This window comes from Lissotriton helveticus, chromosome 3_1 (assembly GCF_964261635.1).
Source record: "Lissotriton helveticus chromosome 3_1, aLisHel1.1, whole genome shotgun sequence".
Lineage (NCBI taxonomy): Eukaryota > Metazoa > Chordata > Amphibia > Caudata > Salamandridae > Lissotriton > Lissotriton helveticus.
The window spans coordinates 1,010,359,897-1,010,377,068 of record NC_136061.1 but is presented as its reverse complement, the minus strand read 5'-3'; the positions used below and the strand labels follow the sequence as shown (position 1 = coordinate 1,010,377,068).

Below are 17,172 nucleotides of genomic sequence, written 5' to 3'. Positions count from 1 at the left end.
TAAGATATTCATTCTCCTAACAAGCGATTGGCCCTCCTTCAGTATACAGTCTGCACTTCCGACGACCCCCTCTCCCTACCACCCGGCGCACACACTGATATCTGGAAGAGTTTTAGCTGACATCTGCCAAATAAAATACTTTTTTATTCGTTTCAATATCCCACCCACTGGGCCTCTCCATGAAGTCTTCCAATTTTGTGTGTGCATTACAAGCAAAGATCATATCATATAACACCAGCTATTTCAGAAGAGCTTTTCCCATCACTGTCCAAAGATTTCACAGTAGGGGTGTGCAAAGTTTTTATTACTTGAATTAAGTCTGCCGTAAATTCTGATTATTGGCTTCCCCTAGTTCACAGAGATTTCCACTTTCCCAACATCTCTCCTACAGGCATATTTTTTCCAGGCAAACTTGGAAACTTTTTTAATGTAAGTGGGCGCTAAAGCTGGATGTGCCATTTTCTCACAAGTTAACTTTAAAACTGTTTTCCTCCTAATTAAACTAGATAGATTATGGCATGTTTTTTCACTAAACAGATTAAAAAGCTCACAAAAGTCCTGATCTTAATGTGAAAACTTACAGGCAGAAGGTATTGCAAACTATGGGTAGTAATCATTACTTTTATAAGAGTGATAGGAGAGGGTTATCAAGAGAGAAGAACTTAGCAGACATATTCCACCCTCCTCTCTGTCTCTGGGCCTACCTCACTGATGTCCGGGGAATGAACAGGGAGCACTTGATACTGCAGGAGGGTCTTATGCCAGAGAATATTCAACAAAACCCTTCCTGGTTTGTGATACCTCTGGCACGCTAGAACAGAACCCTTTCTTCATACCACACCAACAGACAACCAGATATCACTCCAAACTAAATGAGCATTGGCAAGCCAATAGATCTGGGTTTAATGAGATAATGCAAGTAGTGTTAGCATGCTAGAGCAAGACTCACAGAAGGCAGAGGCAAAGGGGACAGGAAGGTATACAGTTGTGAAGTAGTCCATCATGCAGGTCAATGAAAGCACGTGAGTGGAAGGATACAGGCTAACACCCAAAAGCACTGGGTGAGGGATGGATAGTCCACTGGGCTCAACCAAGATGTGACTTATAAGGTCTTACACTAGTGGCTGGGAAAGGCTGGTCTAAGGAAGCCAGTGGTTTGAAATGGTGGAGGCAAGTCCCACTCTAGGTATGTTGTTAGCAATAAGTCTGTTTGACAGCTAAGCTGTGGACACAAAAAACGGAAAAGGATTTAGGCACAGCCATCCATAGTCATTACACACAACAAATATCTTACCAGGCTTGTATCACTTTCACACTAAAGTAAACAGAGACCTTTTAAACTAAACATTGAGCAAAATCTCGGCTAAGCTCTGACGACTAAACATCAAAACATAAGGGACACAAAAGATTCATGGCACTTCCAGAATGGCACAACAGGGCACCCAGATTGAGAAAAGACGGTGATGCCATAATACTGGTGAAAAGAGACCTCAAAATGCCAGTGACATAATGTTTGTAGCACGTGTAAGTGATGATACCTTATTTTACACAGCAGCCCATACAATACGTGTGGTTTCTAAGTCCTCTAAATAACAGGTGTTGCCCTGTTACGGTCCCTTTGGTGCTCAATTTACTAGCCGAGGAAGGATAAAAGGCTGAGTCTAGAAGAGAAAAGAAAGATGAGTCAAACTTGACTTGCAGATAGCCACAGTGAGCCCTTGCTCACTGAAACAGCTTCCCTACTTATATAAGTGCCAAATGAATACAATATGGCGTATTCCTCTCGACAGCTTGGTGCCTTTGTGTGTGTCTTTCTTGAGGCAATGCAAAGTTGACACTCCCCTCCCACCCATGATGTCTCACTATGACGACGAAAATTGGTGGATAAACACCCTTCAGCAAGTACTGCTACAACCTAGAATTCCACTGCCTAGCCATCCCATAGCGTCCCATAGGTCGCATCTCTTATGCTGTCTCAGCAGAGGCTCGCCAATGGCCAGTCCCTGTGCCTGTCGCGGGGTCAGCTTGCCCTGCCTCCTCTTTAGGAGCCACGCTCCCTCTCATTCTGTCTTCATGGCAGCCTTAATTCCCCAGTATCCAGAGTATGGGGCGGAGAGGGGTCTGTGGCGCACGCCACCCTGCTCATTAAAGGCCCGTCACTGCTTACAGTGGCCCCAGACGAACACCTCACACGCCTGAACCCCGCAAACCAGCAAGGTGACAATAAATCAACAGCAGGCCGGGTATAGATTGGAGACCTTTCGGTGTTCACACAAAACATCACATTAACAAACACCCACGCACCACACCATGTAAGACCAAGACCTCTCAAGTGCGCTTTGCGTATAGAAGTATAGATTCATTATCTAGGAGAAAGGCTTCCTCGTTGGAAGGCGGATTCTCGGCGGCGAGGTCCATGCAGCGGCAGGTACAGGCGCTATTTCTGCAATTGCTGTATATCAGCGTCTGCGCCTGTGATAAGTACAATATAAAATGGGTGACTCGGAATGGGGGGGTGCTGTAGTTCCACCCACGCAGGCTCTCGCCTCTAAAGACACAGCCCTCGACGACAGACAGGGCTTTACGAACGTCCTGCAGGCGAACTTCACCGCAGCCGCGCAGGCCAAACCTTGAGTCCAAGGCGTGCGAGTTGTGGATCAAACACCCTTTGAGGTAACCTCTTCCACCATGAAACAAGATAACATCTATAATATATCCAAGATTACGCGCACTCTCTCCAATCCAAGCTATCGCTTTACATGTGTTTCTAACAGGGTGATATAGGAATTATCGTGAAAAAGCAGATAATTACTTTGTTTCGATAACGTTTGTTTGAAATATAGCCTTATAATAATGTTGATTTACCATTATTTGGACAGCTATGGGGATCAAAGTATTAAAGAAAGAAACGCTGACCCGTTGACTTTCTTTGTGGGGCAAAGCGAAGTTGCTGAATGAGCGTAGTTATATTTTAACTACAAGAGACCTGGAAAAAAAATCTGAGACAGGCCTTACAAAAGGGATGGAATTTTCTCCGGTTTTTCAGGTTCTGACTTCAGTTCAATCCATCATGCCCCTGCGCAGCTCACACACTGGAGGGGAGGGGATGTGGTTAATCTTTAAACAAAATTACAAAATGCCAGGGGTATGCAGCCCCGAGAATCCGAACTGAGCGACTCTATTAGTGCCAGCCCGATCGCTTAAATTAAGCCAGATGCATTAGTGTTCAATTCAAAATGTAAATTATTGTGGACGTACAGACGGCCATATTGTATTAGCACGTTCGTATCTGAAGAGGTGAACAGAAACGTGTGTGCGTAGAAAGACAGAAATGACATGAAAAGGAGAATTAGATGAGCTATATTAATGTAGAATGCCTCTGTTGGAAATATACATATCTTTCAACAATGCCTGGTTTCTCACCCGCTTTGTTGTCCAAAGTCTGCAGGCCTTACATGTTTACTGGGCTAGTTCTAATCCAAGCCGTCTTTAAAACTCCCTTTCCCCCGACATGAAGTTAACTCTGACAAAATAGAGCTGTATAATAAAAACGAATGTGTCTGTAGAGAGCCACAGAATAATCACCAATGTAAGAAGTCGCCCATATTGAGAAAATAAAACAACTCTTAGCTTTAAAATTATAAGGCCTACTGGTACAGACAATAACTTAAAAAGAGAAGTATAAGGAGCTGTGTTTTAAGCTATTCAGGTACAAAAGGGTCTATTTTGTTTTATCAATTAATTGTTTGCATTACGGCCGCCTCAGCCTTGTTGTGGAAAATGTCGCCCTTCGTGTCCACGTGCGGCTTATGTGAAACATGATTTTTTGGCCCTTACTTTTTTGGGTTGTTTAATGTTTGATGCTTTTGTCCATAGGTGAACTGTCCACCTGCACTCGGCCTGACGTGACGACGTGAGCCTGAGGCCCATGTTATTTGATAAGGGCCCGCAGGTCCTGCCGCTCCAAGAAAGCACGATGCAGAAAACGGCCTACTACGACAACTCGGGCCTGTTCGGCGGCTATGCCTACACCAAGGCCGACGCCTACAGCTACAGCGCCGGCCACCAGCCCTACGGCCAGCCCAGCCTGGACAATGATTACCAGAGCTCGGCCTGCTCCATACAGACTTCCGCGGTGCGGCCCCCCAGCCACAAATCCGGCGACATCAGCGGGAGCTGCATGCGGACCAGCGGCAGCCAGAGCAGCGGGCAGCCCCCCAGCCTGGGCGAGCCGCAGCCCCCCTCGCTGCCCCCATCGCCGCCCCCCGTGAACAGCGCCCCCGCCCAGAAGAAGCCCAAGGCGGCCGGCGGCTCCTCGGGCCCGGCCTCGGCCACTATCAGCAAGCAGATCTTCCCCTGGATGAAAGAGTCGCGGCAGAACTCCAAGCAGAAGAGCAGCTGCGCCCCGGCAGGTATGCGGCAAGGCACCCGCCCTGTGTGTGCATCAAGAGGCGTGTGTGTGTGTGTGCATCAAGAGGTGTGTGTGTGCATCAAGAGGTGTGTGTGCATGGGCTAGGATGCAGCCCTGTGTAATGTGAAACATCACGAGTGTGCAGTGCAGGCAAGCGCCCCTGCAGGTATGAGGCACGGCACCCGCGGTGTGTGTGCATCAAGAGGTGTGTGTGTGTGTGCATCAAGAGGTGTGTGTGTGTGTGTGAGGCGAGGCCTCTAAAGGAGTGTGCATAGAGAGAGGCACCCGTCTGTAATGTGAAATATCAGGAATATGCAGCATTAACAAACACCCCGGCTGTGCCCCGGCAGGTATGCGGCGCGGCACCCGCCCTGTGTCTGCATCAAGAGGTGTGTGCGTGTGTGCATGGGCAAGAGATGCAGCCCTGTGTAATGTGAAACATCACGAGTGTGCAGTGCAGGCAAGCGCCCTGCAGGTATGCGGCACGGCACCCGCGGTGTGTGTGCATCAAGAGGTGTATGTGTGCATCAAGAGGTGTGTGTGTGTGCATCAAGAGGTGTGTGTGTGTGAGGCCTCCAAACGAGTGTGCGGGGAGAGATGCATTACTGTGTAATGTAAAACATCACGAGTGTGCAGTGCAGACAAGCTCTCCAGCTGTGCCCGGGTAGGTATACGGCACGTCACGGTGTGTGTGCATCAAGAGTTGTGTGTGTGAGGCGAGGCCTCTGAAGAAGTGTGCATGGCCTAGAGATGCAGCCCTGTGTAATGTGAAATATCACGAGTGTGCAGTGCACACAAGCGCCCCTACAGGTATGCGGCACGGCACCCGCGGTGTGTGTGCATCAAGAGGTGTGTGCATCAAGAGGTGTGTGTGTGCATCATGAGGTGTGTGTGTGTGTGCATCATGAGGTGTGTGTGTGTGAGGACTCCAAACGAGTGTGCGGGGAGAGATGCATCCCTGTGTAATGTGAAACATCACGAGTGTGCAGTGCAGACAAGCACCCCAGCTGTGCCCGGGCATACGGCACGTCACGGTGTGTGTGTGCTTCAAGAGCATCAAGGCCTCTAAACGAGTGTGAACAGAGAGAGGCATGCGTGTGTAATGTGAAACATCACAATGACTGTACAGTACAGTTCGACACCCTTTCGGATGTGAAACATCCCAGTAGTGTACAGTGTAGACAAACACGTGCAAATCATGAGAAACTTCTAAAATGAGAAACTTTAAAAAAAAGTGAGCAGTATCTAACGTGAAACATCCACAGTCTTGTGCAGTATACACAAACACATGTAGGTAATATGGCACTTCAAACACATTAACGTGAAACCTCAAACAAGTGTTCAGTGTAAATAGACACCCCAATATAATGCGAACCTTCTGCACACGTTTGCAATGTATAAAAACAATACAGTTTAATGTGAAACTTCGCAACACGGGTGCAGTGTAGACACTCTTCCCTGCATAATTTGAAACGTGTAAACACTCTGTAATATGAAACTTCTAAAATGTAGGTAGTGTAAAGAAGAGGGTTGTGTAGAGAAGCTTCCTTATGCAATGTGAAACTTCTATAAAGGTATGCAGTGCAGAGCAGCTACCTTGTGTAAAGGGAAGCTTCTAAAGGTCCGTATGTAATGTGAATCTCTAAACAAGTGCACAATGTAGACAGACCGCATTGTGTATTGTGAAACCTTTCAACTAACGTGTAGCGTGGCCAAACACCAGTGTGTAAAGTGAAACCTCTACACAAGTGTGCAGTGTAAAAGCACCACCTTGTTCTCCGTGAAGCCTATCAACGAGTGTACAGTGCAGACAAACACCCGAATGTAGTGTAAACTTCGGAACAAGTGTGCAGCATTGTGTAATGTGAAACGCCTAAACCCTCGTGTAATATGAAACTAGTAAACACTCCTTCAGTGCAGACGAACACCCATGTGTGCTGTGAAACTTCTACGAGCCAACAGATTAACAGGGCCAGCCAGCCAAAGTGAGCCAATGGGTTGGCATGTAAATCATACAACAAACGTGAAGAAAGATAATAAAAGCTCTTCAAAGTTTAAAAAGGTGTATTTGTTTAACATGAAGAAGCATTTAACTTAGAAGTCAGAATATATCAGTTCATTGAAAGAATTTCTCTTAAAAAGTGATAATTTTAAACATAGCCTAAAAAACATTCCTTCCCTAATGTCAATATTAGTGAATTAACAGGCAAGTAGGGTGTCCTCTGTATCCTAAATTTAACCTAGATTGTTGTATATGGAGCAACATTATAGTTATTAAATCAAACACAAGGTTTTTGTACAGATCAGATACAGTGCATATTTGAAGATATCATAGAAGATAAGGAAAAAGGTTTGTGAAATAAAATATTTGTCAAGGCTGAAATAGTTTTGTAAAGCAGGGAACAAAGATTGATCCCAGGCTTTCTGGTTTCAAGTTACACTGCTCAACCACCACTAGACTCGCCCTTTCTCTCCTGTTTAACAACACAGGCTTATGTTTTCTCTTTTAATTCTTGGCGCACAAGAGTATTGTGTGGGTAGCAGGCAGAAGTCACATAGCTCAGCTGGTGTGGGTTCGAGGGCCAAGAAGACCCTGGGCTGAACCAAGCCCATAGCTCAAGCCTAGCTCGAGCCTTCAGTACTTGCGGAACTCTACTTCTAGCTAAGTGTGCCATGCATACAAACGTGCCTGTGTGGGCAAAGCTTTGTAACAGATATGCAGCATAAACAAACAAAACTAATTCCTAAAAGAGTGTGTAGTGAAGACAAGCACTTTAGTGTAAAGTGAACATTCTATACTAGCGTGCAGTGTAGTCCTATGTTATGTGAAGTGTTAGTGTAGGTCTTAAGACTTGGCTGTTTACTCTCTAATCTCTATATGGTCTCTGCTTGGAGCATTACTTAGCGCCAGGACACCTACAGGTAACAGTGCGCTGTATAAATTTAAAATAAATAAATACTCAAAGACATCCATAACGTGACATTTCAACACTGACCTGGGGTGCACATATTTGCCCGAATGAGCCTATGAGGTGTCTGAAGCTTCAAAAAAAGGGCGCAAGGATGCTAACGCTCATTTGTCAGGTGAAACCTCTTAACAAGGGTGCAGTGTATTCCAAAACAGAGTGGGGGGTGAAATCTCTAAACAAGTGTGCAGTCTATGCAAGCACCCTTGTCTAAATTGACCTATCAAAAGAAAGTGTCAGTGTAGGCAAATGCCCCTCCCTTCATAAGGCGAAACTTCTAGACAAGTGTACAGTTTACACAAACATCCATGTGTAAGATGAAAGTTCCAGACAAATCTGCAGTATACACAAACATCCATGGGTGAGGTGAAACTTCTAGACAAGTGTACAGTATAGACAGTCATCCATGTGCAAGGTGAAACTTCTAGACAAATCTGCATTATACAAAAACATCCATTTGTAAGGTGAAAGTTCTAGGCAAGTCTGCAGTATACTCAGACGGCCATGTGTAAGGTGAAACTTCTAGACAAGTCTGAAGTATACACAAACATCCATGTGTAAATTGAAAGTTCTAGACAAGTCTGTAGTATGCACAAACATCCATGTGTAAGGTGAAATTTCCAGACAAATGTACAGTTTTCACAAACATCCATGGTTAAGGTGAAAGTTCTAGACAAGTCTACAGTATACGTGTAAGGTGGAAGTTCTACACAAGTTTAGGGTATACATAAACACCCATGTGTAAGGTGAGAGTTCTAGACAAGTCTGCAGTATACACAAACACCCATGTGTAAGGTGAAACTTCTAGACAAGTGTACAGTATTCACAAACACCCATGTGTAAGGTGAAACTTCTAGACAAGTGTACAGTATTCACAAACACCCATGTGAGGGTGACACTTCTAGACAAGTCTGCAGTATACTCAGAAATCCATGTGTAAGGTGAAAGTTCTAGACAAGTCTGCAGTATACTCAGACACCCATGTGTAAGGGGAAAGTTCTAGACAAGTCTACAGTATAGACAAACACCCATGTGTAAGGTGAGAGTTCTAGACAAGTCTGCAGTATACACAAACACCCATGTGTAAGGTGAAACTTCTAGACAAGTGTACAGTATACACAAACACCCATGTGTAAGGTGAAAGTTCTAAACAAGTCTGCAGTATTCGCAAAGACCCATGTGTGTGGTGGAACTTATAGACAAGTCTGCAGTGTACACAAACGTATGTGTAAGGTGAAAGTTTTAGACAAGTCTGCAGTATACACAAGCATCCATGTGTAAGGTGACACTTCTAGACAAATGCACAGTATACACAAACATCCATGTGTAAGGTGACACTTCTAGACAAGTGTACAGTATACACAAGCATCCATGTGTAAGGTGAAAGTTCTAGACAAGTGTACAGTATACACAAGCACCCACGTGTAACGCGAAACTTCTAGACAAGTTCACAGTATACACCAATACCCATGTGTAAGGTGAAAGTTCTAGACAAGTCTGCAGTATACACAAACACGTATGTGTAAGGTGAAACTTCTAGACAAGTCTGCAGTATACGCAAAGACCCATTTGTATAGTGGAACTTCTAGACAAGTCGGCAGTATACACAAATGTATGTGTAAGGTGAAACTTCTAGACAAGTTTACAGTATACACAAACATTCAAGTGTTAGGTGAAAGTTCTAGACAAGTCTGCAGTATACACAAACACCCATGTGTGAGGCGAAACGTCTAGAAAAGTGTACAGTATACACAAACATACATGTGTATGTTGAAAGTTCTAGACAAGTGTAGAAGGAGGTTTCTAACAGCAGCCACGGGTATGTATTTATTTATAAAGTTTTATATAGCACGAACTTGACCCAAGAGGGTATCAGAGCGCTTTACATTTAGGATTGTTGCGTTAAAAGTTACATCAGTTACAAGAGCATAGTAAGGTACAGTACACAAAAACAATGTTGCAAGAATTCGTAGCAAGAATTCGTAGGAGGGAGGGGATATAGTTCAGGAATTAGAAAACCACAGACAATCTGAGGGCCATCAATAGTTTAATGCATGAACGTGGAGACATCAGAAATGTAATCCAACCATAGACGAAAGGGAAGACAAGAAGGGGAAAATCACAAGGGCTCATTAAATCAGTCCTTTGGAGTTCCAGACTTCGAAGGAGTAGTGGATCGACATCTTCTGGCAGGACTTGCTAGGATTTTTGGTGTGGATCCAGAGGTAGGGATGGATCTAAGGAAGTTAAGGGCCTCCAGAGCTTGCAGAAAAGTATGCTCCTTTCCATCAAGTTCCACCTTGGGTCCTGCAGGATTGAACATGGAGTCTCTGATTCCCCAATCCCGAAACACTGTAACTAGGGGAGTTAGGTCCAGTGGGCATGTAGGAGTGTTTACCATTAAGCAGTCATTTTCTGTCAAATACAATTGGTACTCGTTGATATGTATCTGAATGACGTATTTCCCCATACAACTTGACTGTACTATACAAAGCATAGGCTCCATGCCAAAGCCACAGAAGTATTTCCCCCTGAGGAGGTAACAGACCACAGGAGCGTAAACCCCGCCCAATCTTTGTGAGCCAATCATTTTCTAGTAAATAACAAAATGAGGTACCCCGTCTAGTTCATGTGCTCACTGGAACCCCCTAACCTCTATGTATGAAAGCAGTTGGCACCCATGAAGCGCAGTCTCACTCGCCTTGATATATAGCACCATACAAGGAGGCCACACCATTAAATGTACACGCTGCCCACTTTATTACATAAAGGCATCCAGGAAACAGTTAAGAATAACACCACAGCTACACCCTGACAGGTAGAAATAAAACCAATAGCTCAAACACCCCACGACCAGCAATTGTGACTGGGATAGTATTTTAGAATAAATATTAGCCGGGTTAATTTCAATCAAGGCTGATTTTAATACATGACTGCTCCATGGAAGATCGTACATTTTCGTTTAACTCTGTAGCTTGTTAAAAGAAAGCAACGTTTTGCTCTTTCGGGTGGTTGCATCTGTGGCAGCCTTTTTAGGGCTCCAAGTGTGTCTAATTGAGCTGAGGCGAGACCTGCAGCACGTGTATTTACGTTAAGTCACGTGCATTCAGGGTGATGTATGCCAATAAGTAGACTGCAGGGGTATTGATGAAATAAATAAGAGCACATGTCCAACATGCAGGACATTACTGCAGAGCCATCCCACTACCCTAAACTCTGGTTAAAGGGGTGTGGGGGTGCCTGAGCGGTGCAGCCAGCCAGCAACACACAGGGAAGTCAATGAAACACGTTAGCAAAGAGCATATACCTCAAAGTGTCCCCTGGCAGGTCTAAGCAGGTCATCTGGTGGCTTCGGCCTTTTCCTCGGGAGGAGCTTCTAGGATTGAATTGCCCCATTAAGAAAAGACACGCCTGGCTGGGCTACTAATACCTGATATGGTGCAAGTCACAGTAGGCCTGTTTTCAAGTGTGCGATGTATGGGTCTGTTTTGTATAAATGCAATGTGTCTGTGTGACTGGAAGTACGTGAAGCGTGACTCTTCTTTACAAAACATGTTTAGAATATGTTCACTTTACAGTTAACAATTTTCAGGTGCGAATAAACCACCCATTCCGTTTTTCTGTGCATGCTGGATACTGTAGTTTCGAGGTGTTTCCATTTAGAGAAAGAACATTTGAAAGCACCAGGTTGCAAAGGAAAGAAACGTGTCTAGTGTGTCCATTGCTGGCACACACAAGAAGCTCTGTTACCGCCAAAGGCAGCTTGAGTGCAAGACAGTATTAGTGTACCTTAGTCCGAGCAGAGCATATCTGAGTGTGCCACCATCCCTCTTATGCAGCGTCAGCAGTGCGCACAGTCCTCATAGTCACTGTGCATTCTGGGACTTGTAGTCCCGAATTTAGTCAGTAAGTAAAGCTACAAGAGACCGAATGCAAAAGAAAAAGGTATGGCTGAGTTAATCACTCACACCTGCCGTGGGTCAGCTGCATGGGTGTGGGGAGCAGGCAGCCTGTGGTGTCCTCAGCTCAGAAGTAAGTACAGCTGCAGGGGTGCGGGGGTGGGGAGCAGGCAGCCTGTGGTGTCCTCGGCTCTGAAGTAAGTGCAGCTGCAGGCATGAGGGGTGGGGAGCATGCAGCCTGTTGTGTCCTAAGCACGTGAGTAAGTGTAGCTGCAAGGATGAGGGGTGATGAGCAGGCAGTCTGTGATGTCGCCAGCTCTGAAGCAAGTGTAGCTGCAGGGGGCAGGCAGCCTGTGGATTATTCAGCTGAGAAGTAAGTAAAACTGCAGTGAGCAGGCAGCCTGTGGTGTCCTCGGCTCTGAAGTAAGTGTAGCTGCAGGGAGCAGGCAGCCTGTGGTGTCCTCGGCTCTGAAGTAAGTGTAGCTGCAGGCATGAGGGGTGGGAGCCGGCAGCCCGCAGTGTCCTCGGCTCTGAAGTAAGTGTAGGTGCAGGCATATGGGGTGGGAGCAGGCAGCCTGTTGTGTACTCAGCTCTGAAGTAAGTGTAGCTGCAGGCATGTGGGGTGGGAGCAGGCAGCCTGTGGTGTCCTCAGCTCTGAAGTTAGTGTAGCTGCAGGCATGTGGGGTGGGGAGCAGGCAGCCTGTGTGTCCTCGGCTCTGAAGTAAGTGTAGCTGCAGGGAGCAGGCAGCCAGTGTGTCCTCGGCTCTGAAGTAAGTGTAGCTGCAGGCATGAGGGGTGGGAGCAGGCAGCCCGCAGTGTCCTCGGCTCTGAAGTAAGTGTAGGTGCAGGCATATGGGGTGGGAGCAGGCAGCCTGTTGTGTACTCAGCTCTGAAGTAAGTGTAGCTGCAGGCATGTGGGGTGGGAGCAGGCAGCCTGTGGTGTCCTCGGCTCTGAAGTAAGTGTAGCTGCAGGGAGCAGGCAGCCTGTGGTGTCCTCGGCTCTGAAGTAAGTGTAGCTGCAGGCATGAGGGGTGGGAGCAGGCAGCCTGTTGTGTACTCAGCTCTGAAGTAAGTGTAGCTGCAGGCATATGGGGTGGGAGCAGGCAGCCTGTTGTGTACTCAGCTCTGAAGTAAGTGTAGCTGCAGGCATATGGGGTGGGAGCAGGCAGCCTGTTGTGTACTCAGCTCTGAAGTAAGTGTAGCTGCAGGCATGTGGGGTGGGAGCAGGCAGCCTGTGGTGTCCTCGGCTCTGAAGTAAGTGTAGCTGCAGGGAGCAGGCAGCCTGTGGTGTCCTCGGCTCTGAAGTAAGTGTAGCTGCAGGCATGAGGGGTGGGAGCAGGCAGCCCGCAGTGTCCTCGGCTCTGAAGTAAGTGTAGCTGCAGGGAGCAGGCAGCCAGTGTGTCCTCGGCTCTGAAGTAAGTGTAGCTGCAGGCATGAGGGGTGGGAGCAGGCAGCCCGCAGTGTCCTCGGCTCTGAAGTAAGTGTAGCTGCAGGCATGAGGGGTGGGGAGCATGCAGCCTGTGGTGTCCTCGGCTCTGAAGTAAGTGCAGCTGCAGGCATGAGGGGTGGGGAGCATGCAGCCTGTTGTGTCCTAAGCACGTGAGTAAGTGTAGCTGCAAGGATGAGGGGTGATGAGCAGGCAGTCTGTGATGTCGCCAGCTCTGAAGCAAGTGTAGCTGCAGGGGGCAGGCAGCCTGTGGATTATTCAGCTGAGAAGTAAGTAAAACTGCAGTGAGCAGGCAGCCTGTGGTGTCCTCGGCTCTGAAGTAAGTGTAGCTGCAGGGAGCAGGCAGCCTGTGGTGTCCTCGGCTCTGAAGTAAGTGTAGCTGCAGGCATGAGGGGTGGGAGCCGGCAGCCCGCAGTGTCCTCGGCTCTGAAGTAAGTGTAGGTGCAGGCATATGGGGTGGGAGCAGGCAGCCTGTTGTGTACTCAGCTCTGAAGTAAGTGTAGCTGCAGGCATGTGGGGTGGGAGCAGGCAGCCTGTGGTGTCCTCAGCTCTGAAGTTAGTGTAGCTGCAGGCATGTGGGGTGGGGAGCAGGCAGCCTGTGTGTCCTCGGCTCTGAAGTAAGTGTAGCTGCAGGGAGCAGGCAGCCAGTGTGTCCTCGGCTCTGAAGTAAGTGTAGCTGCAGGCATGAGGGGTGGGAGCAGGCAGCCCGCAGTGTCCTCGGCTCTGAAGTAAGTGTAGGTGCAGGCATATGGGGTGGGAGCAGGCAGCCTGTTGTGTACTCAGCTCTGAAGTAAGTGTAGCTGCAGGCATGTGGGGTGGGAGCAGGCAGCCTGTGGTGTCCTCAGCTCTGAAGTTAGTGTAGCTGCAGGCATGTGGGGTGGGGAGCAGGCAGCCTGTGTGTCCTCGGCTCTGAAGTAAGTGTAGCTGCAGGGAGCAGGCAGCCAGTGTGTCCTCGGCTCTGAAGTAAGTGTAGCTGCAGGCATGAGGGGTGGGAGCAGGCAGCCTGTGGTGTCCTCTACCTTGAATTAAGTGTGTACTGTCTTGCCTCCTCAGGGGATCCCTGCGAGGAGAAGAGCCCCCCAGGCCCGGCCTCCAAGCGGGTGCGCACGGCCTACACCAGCGCCCAGCTGGTGGAGCTGGAGAAGGAGTTCCACTTCAACCGCTACCTGTGCCGGCCGCGCCGCGTCGAGATGGCCAACCTGCTGAACCTGACGGAGCGCCAGATCAAGATCTGGTTCCAGAACCGGCGCATGAAGTACAAGAAGGACCAGAAGGCCAAGGGCATCATGCACTCCCCGGCCGGCCAGTCCCCCGAGCGCAGCCCGCCGCTGAGCGGCCACATGGCCTACCCGGGCCAGCTGGGCGCCCTGGGCTACGACGCGCCCTCGCCCACCTCCTTCGCCAAGTCGCAGCAGAGCATGTACGGCCTGGCGGCGTACACGGCGCCGCTCAGCCTGCCCCAGCAGAAGCGCTACCCGGGCGAGTACGAGCAGCACCACGGCCTGCAGCAGGGCGGCGGGGGCGGCGCCTTCGGCAGCCCCGGCCTGCAGGGCAGCCCCGTCTACGTGGGGGCCGGCAACTTTGTGGACTCCATGCCGGCCTCGGGCCCCATGTTCAACCTCAGCCACCTCTCGCACCCGTCGTCGGCCAGCGCGGACTACAGCTGCGCGGCGCAGATCCCGGGCAGCCACCACCACGGGCCGTGCGACCCGCACCCAACCTACACGGACCTCAGCTCGCACCACCCGCCGCAGGGGCGCCTCCAGGAGGCGCCCAAGCTCACGCACCTGTAGGGGTGCGGCTCAAGGACTCACTTCCAATTACCTCACTTTGTTGCTGACCTACAGTGTTACTTATTCTGAGTGCCAAGGGTATTAGGGTCGGGGGTCCTCGCTTTGCGCCAGGGAGAGGACCCTCCCAGCTGTAAAAAGCATGACAGTGCAATATACACTGCAAACCACGACTGCTGAACTGCTTGCTCCCTAATCGGAGGCAAGTCTCAGAGGCCTCAGCAGGCGTCTTTGTGGACCAGGACAGCGCCATCGGATCTTTGTAGCCTGCATCCGAACTTATTTCACGAGCAGTTAATTTATGGTTCCCTCAGTAATGTGCGAATTGCATTGACCGACACGGTACGTATTTATTATTTGAACAAGGCATTTTGTATCACCAATTATTTATCCTGGTCTTGTTGTATTTATGTGGCTAATTGTAGCATTTATTCCGCATAACTTTTTGAGGGGAGGGGGGATTTGATTCAGGCCCACGGGGTCTTCAGTTCCACCTATTTAGTATACTTTGTCCCTCATAGTTTGAGAGAGTAGTTTTTTTGCACAATTGTGACAGTTGCTGGTATTTGTATTTCATGTAAGGGGTTATTTAAAACGACACGTTGTACGTCATCCGCGGAGTAATTGAACATGTGGCATTACAGACATTACACAGTCGAAACGTGTGTTATTTTTCAAGTTGTCTGGTATTTGAAGAAACCGCTATTTAGAATAAAATATATTATGCTAAAGTGCATCTGTTGTAATAATGCAAATTAGAAGCAGACCACTCGGCCATTTTGTTTTCTTGTGCCAAGCAGCTACCCGCACAGATGCCAGAAGCACAGGGCCATATTTATTTTATTGACTTTGTATACTTGTAAATATATGTCACAAATACTTTTGAACTATTTTTTACTGACCCCGGATATGGGCGACTGAATATTTCGAATGCAAACCTAGGAAAGCGTTTCAAATGAACTGTTTTAATTGTGCTCTGTATATTAATTCACAGTTTAGAATGCATGTCGCTTTTGTTATTTATATTGTCACATCTAATTCTATACACTGATCCATTTTGTACACTTTTCTTCAATTTTGGAAGGCAGGGTTAATTTTTAGATACATATTTTGAAAGACATTTGACAATCAAGTGAATCCAATGGGAACACTTTGTTAAACATAATTTAACTGTTAGCTGAGGTCGGGAGACACAATTATTCGATATTGGCACACATATAAACACGACCTACTATATTAAAAATGTGTTTTATGGTTTGCAGTCCACGTCAAAGCTTCTCGGGCTGCAATTGTGGTATTTTTCAGAAGTGGAGGCAGCCCCGCTCCACAGCTAGATACTTGATGCGTTCACGCACAGTGCGTGGCCCGGAGCCGGCATGGCTGCCTTCTACGGCGGCACAGAGTTTTGAAATGAGCGAGGAGGGGTGTTCACAACATAGATATGGTTCATTCCTTTGTGTTCAAAGCAGGGCCCTCCTACGCATCCGTGTTGGACTTCGAGAACTAACATCCCTCCTACACACGGCGATGAAAAGAGCCCGGATTCCTGCGAGCCAAAAATGTGACCCCGAATGGTCCCGGGAAACGAAAAGCGCCCGAGTCTAATGCGCCTGAAAGCCTGTAACATGCACACTGATTCCAGCCTGTTTTACCCGTCTGAATCTAGGAATATTAACATTTCCTCTTTTACAGAAGCTCCAGATGAGCTGTTTATGTTTCCTTCTGATCATACAACAATAAATTACATTTGTTTCTAAATATTATGTTTTTTGTATGGAGACCAGCGCAAATAGTACGTGTTGTTGTCAACACATTGGAACTTAGCCGCATATTACTGCATTTTATATGTTGTTTTTGCTACAACCCTGACTTTTTTAGGTGCGTGTCACTTCTCTTCGTTGAACAATATGTAAAAGGACTTGCACAGACCATTCATTCTATGTACCAGACATTGGGTTTAAATGCTGCGGGAAGTGCCCCAGTTTTTTGTATTTATCAATGAGAAAGGATGCATTAAAATTGGTGTAGTGTGCACGGCGCTTGGAAATGTGAAAGGTATTGGCAGCAACACAACCATTGTTTACAATGCATACTTAAAATACGCGGGCGCACGCGCGTGGAATGCATTGGAAATACAGGGCACGCAAACACGCTCTGAGGCAGGCACACAAAGACAACAACACACGAACGCTAACTGGACACAGGCACCGACACTTGAACTGCACAAAGCGCAGGCACGCATACAGACACATAACCGGAAATACAGACACCAGCGCTCCTCACACAAACACACACTAACATCACACACGGCAGCATCTCACGACACGGCAGTCACGCAGTCCAACACCACAGAACAGCGTGCTCACTCCACACAACCAAACACAAACTCGCTAGCACAAAAAAAACTACACGCGCCCATGTGCACATACAAATAAAATAAAACGTGGTAAGCCAAATGGAGACGAAAAAGGGAGCGAAAACTAGACAAAGAACTATAGAAGGGAGTATGAAGGAGGCCCCGCACAGATCCCTGGTTTCTTGCCCTCCTGAGCTGGTAAGGACACAAGAGGCCGGGGGTTGACATGTATTCTTCACTCTTTAAGTGGTGTAATCTCTTTTAAAGTGTATCCTATCCCCGGAAGAGAAAGGGTAGGAGAGG

At 47.7% G+C, this 17,172-nt stretch overlaps 1 protein-coding gene across 1 annotated transcript in view; it reads left to right on the top strand.

The window, feature by feature from the left end:
• HOXD3 (homeobox D3) overlaps positions 1–16,271 on the top strand; it is a 28,829-nt gene extending 12,558 nt beyond the window's left edge. Inside the window, exons 2-3 of the mRNA XM_078681523.1 lie at positions 3,877–4,412; positions 13,777–16,271. Coding sequence (XP_078537649.1) covers positions 3,929–4,412; positions 13,777–14,516 — 1,224 coding nt within the window. The 5' untranslated portion in view covers positions 3,877–3,928 and the 3' untranslated portion in view covers positions 14,517–16,271. The remainder of the gene's footprint in view (positions 1–3,876; positions 4,413–13,776) is intronic.
• The last annotated feature ends 901 nt before the right edge of the window (positions 16,272–17,172 follow it).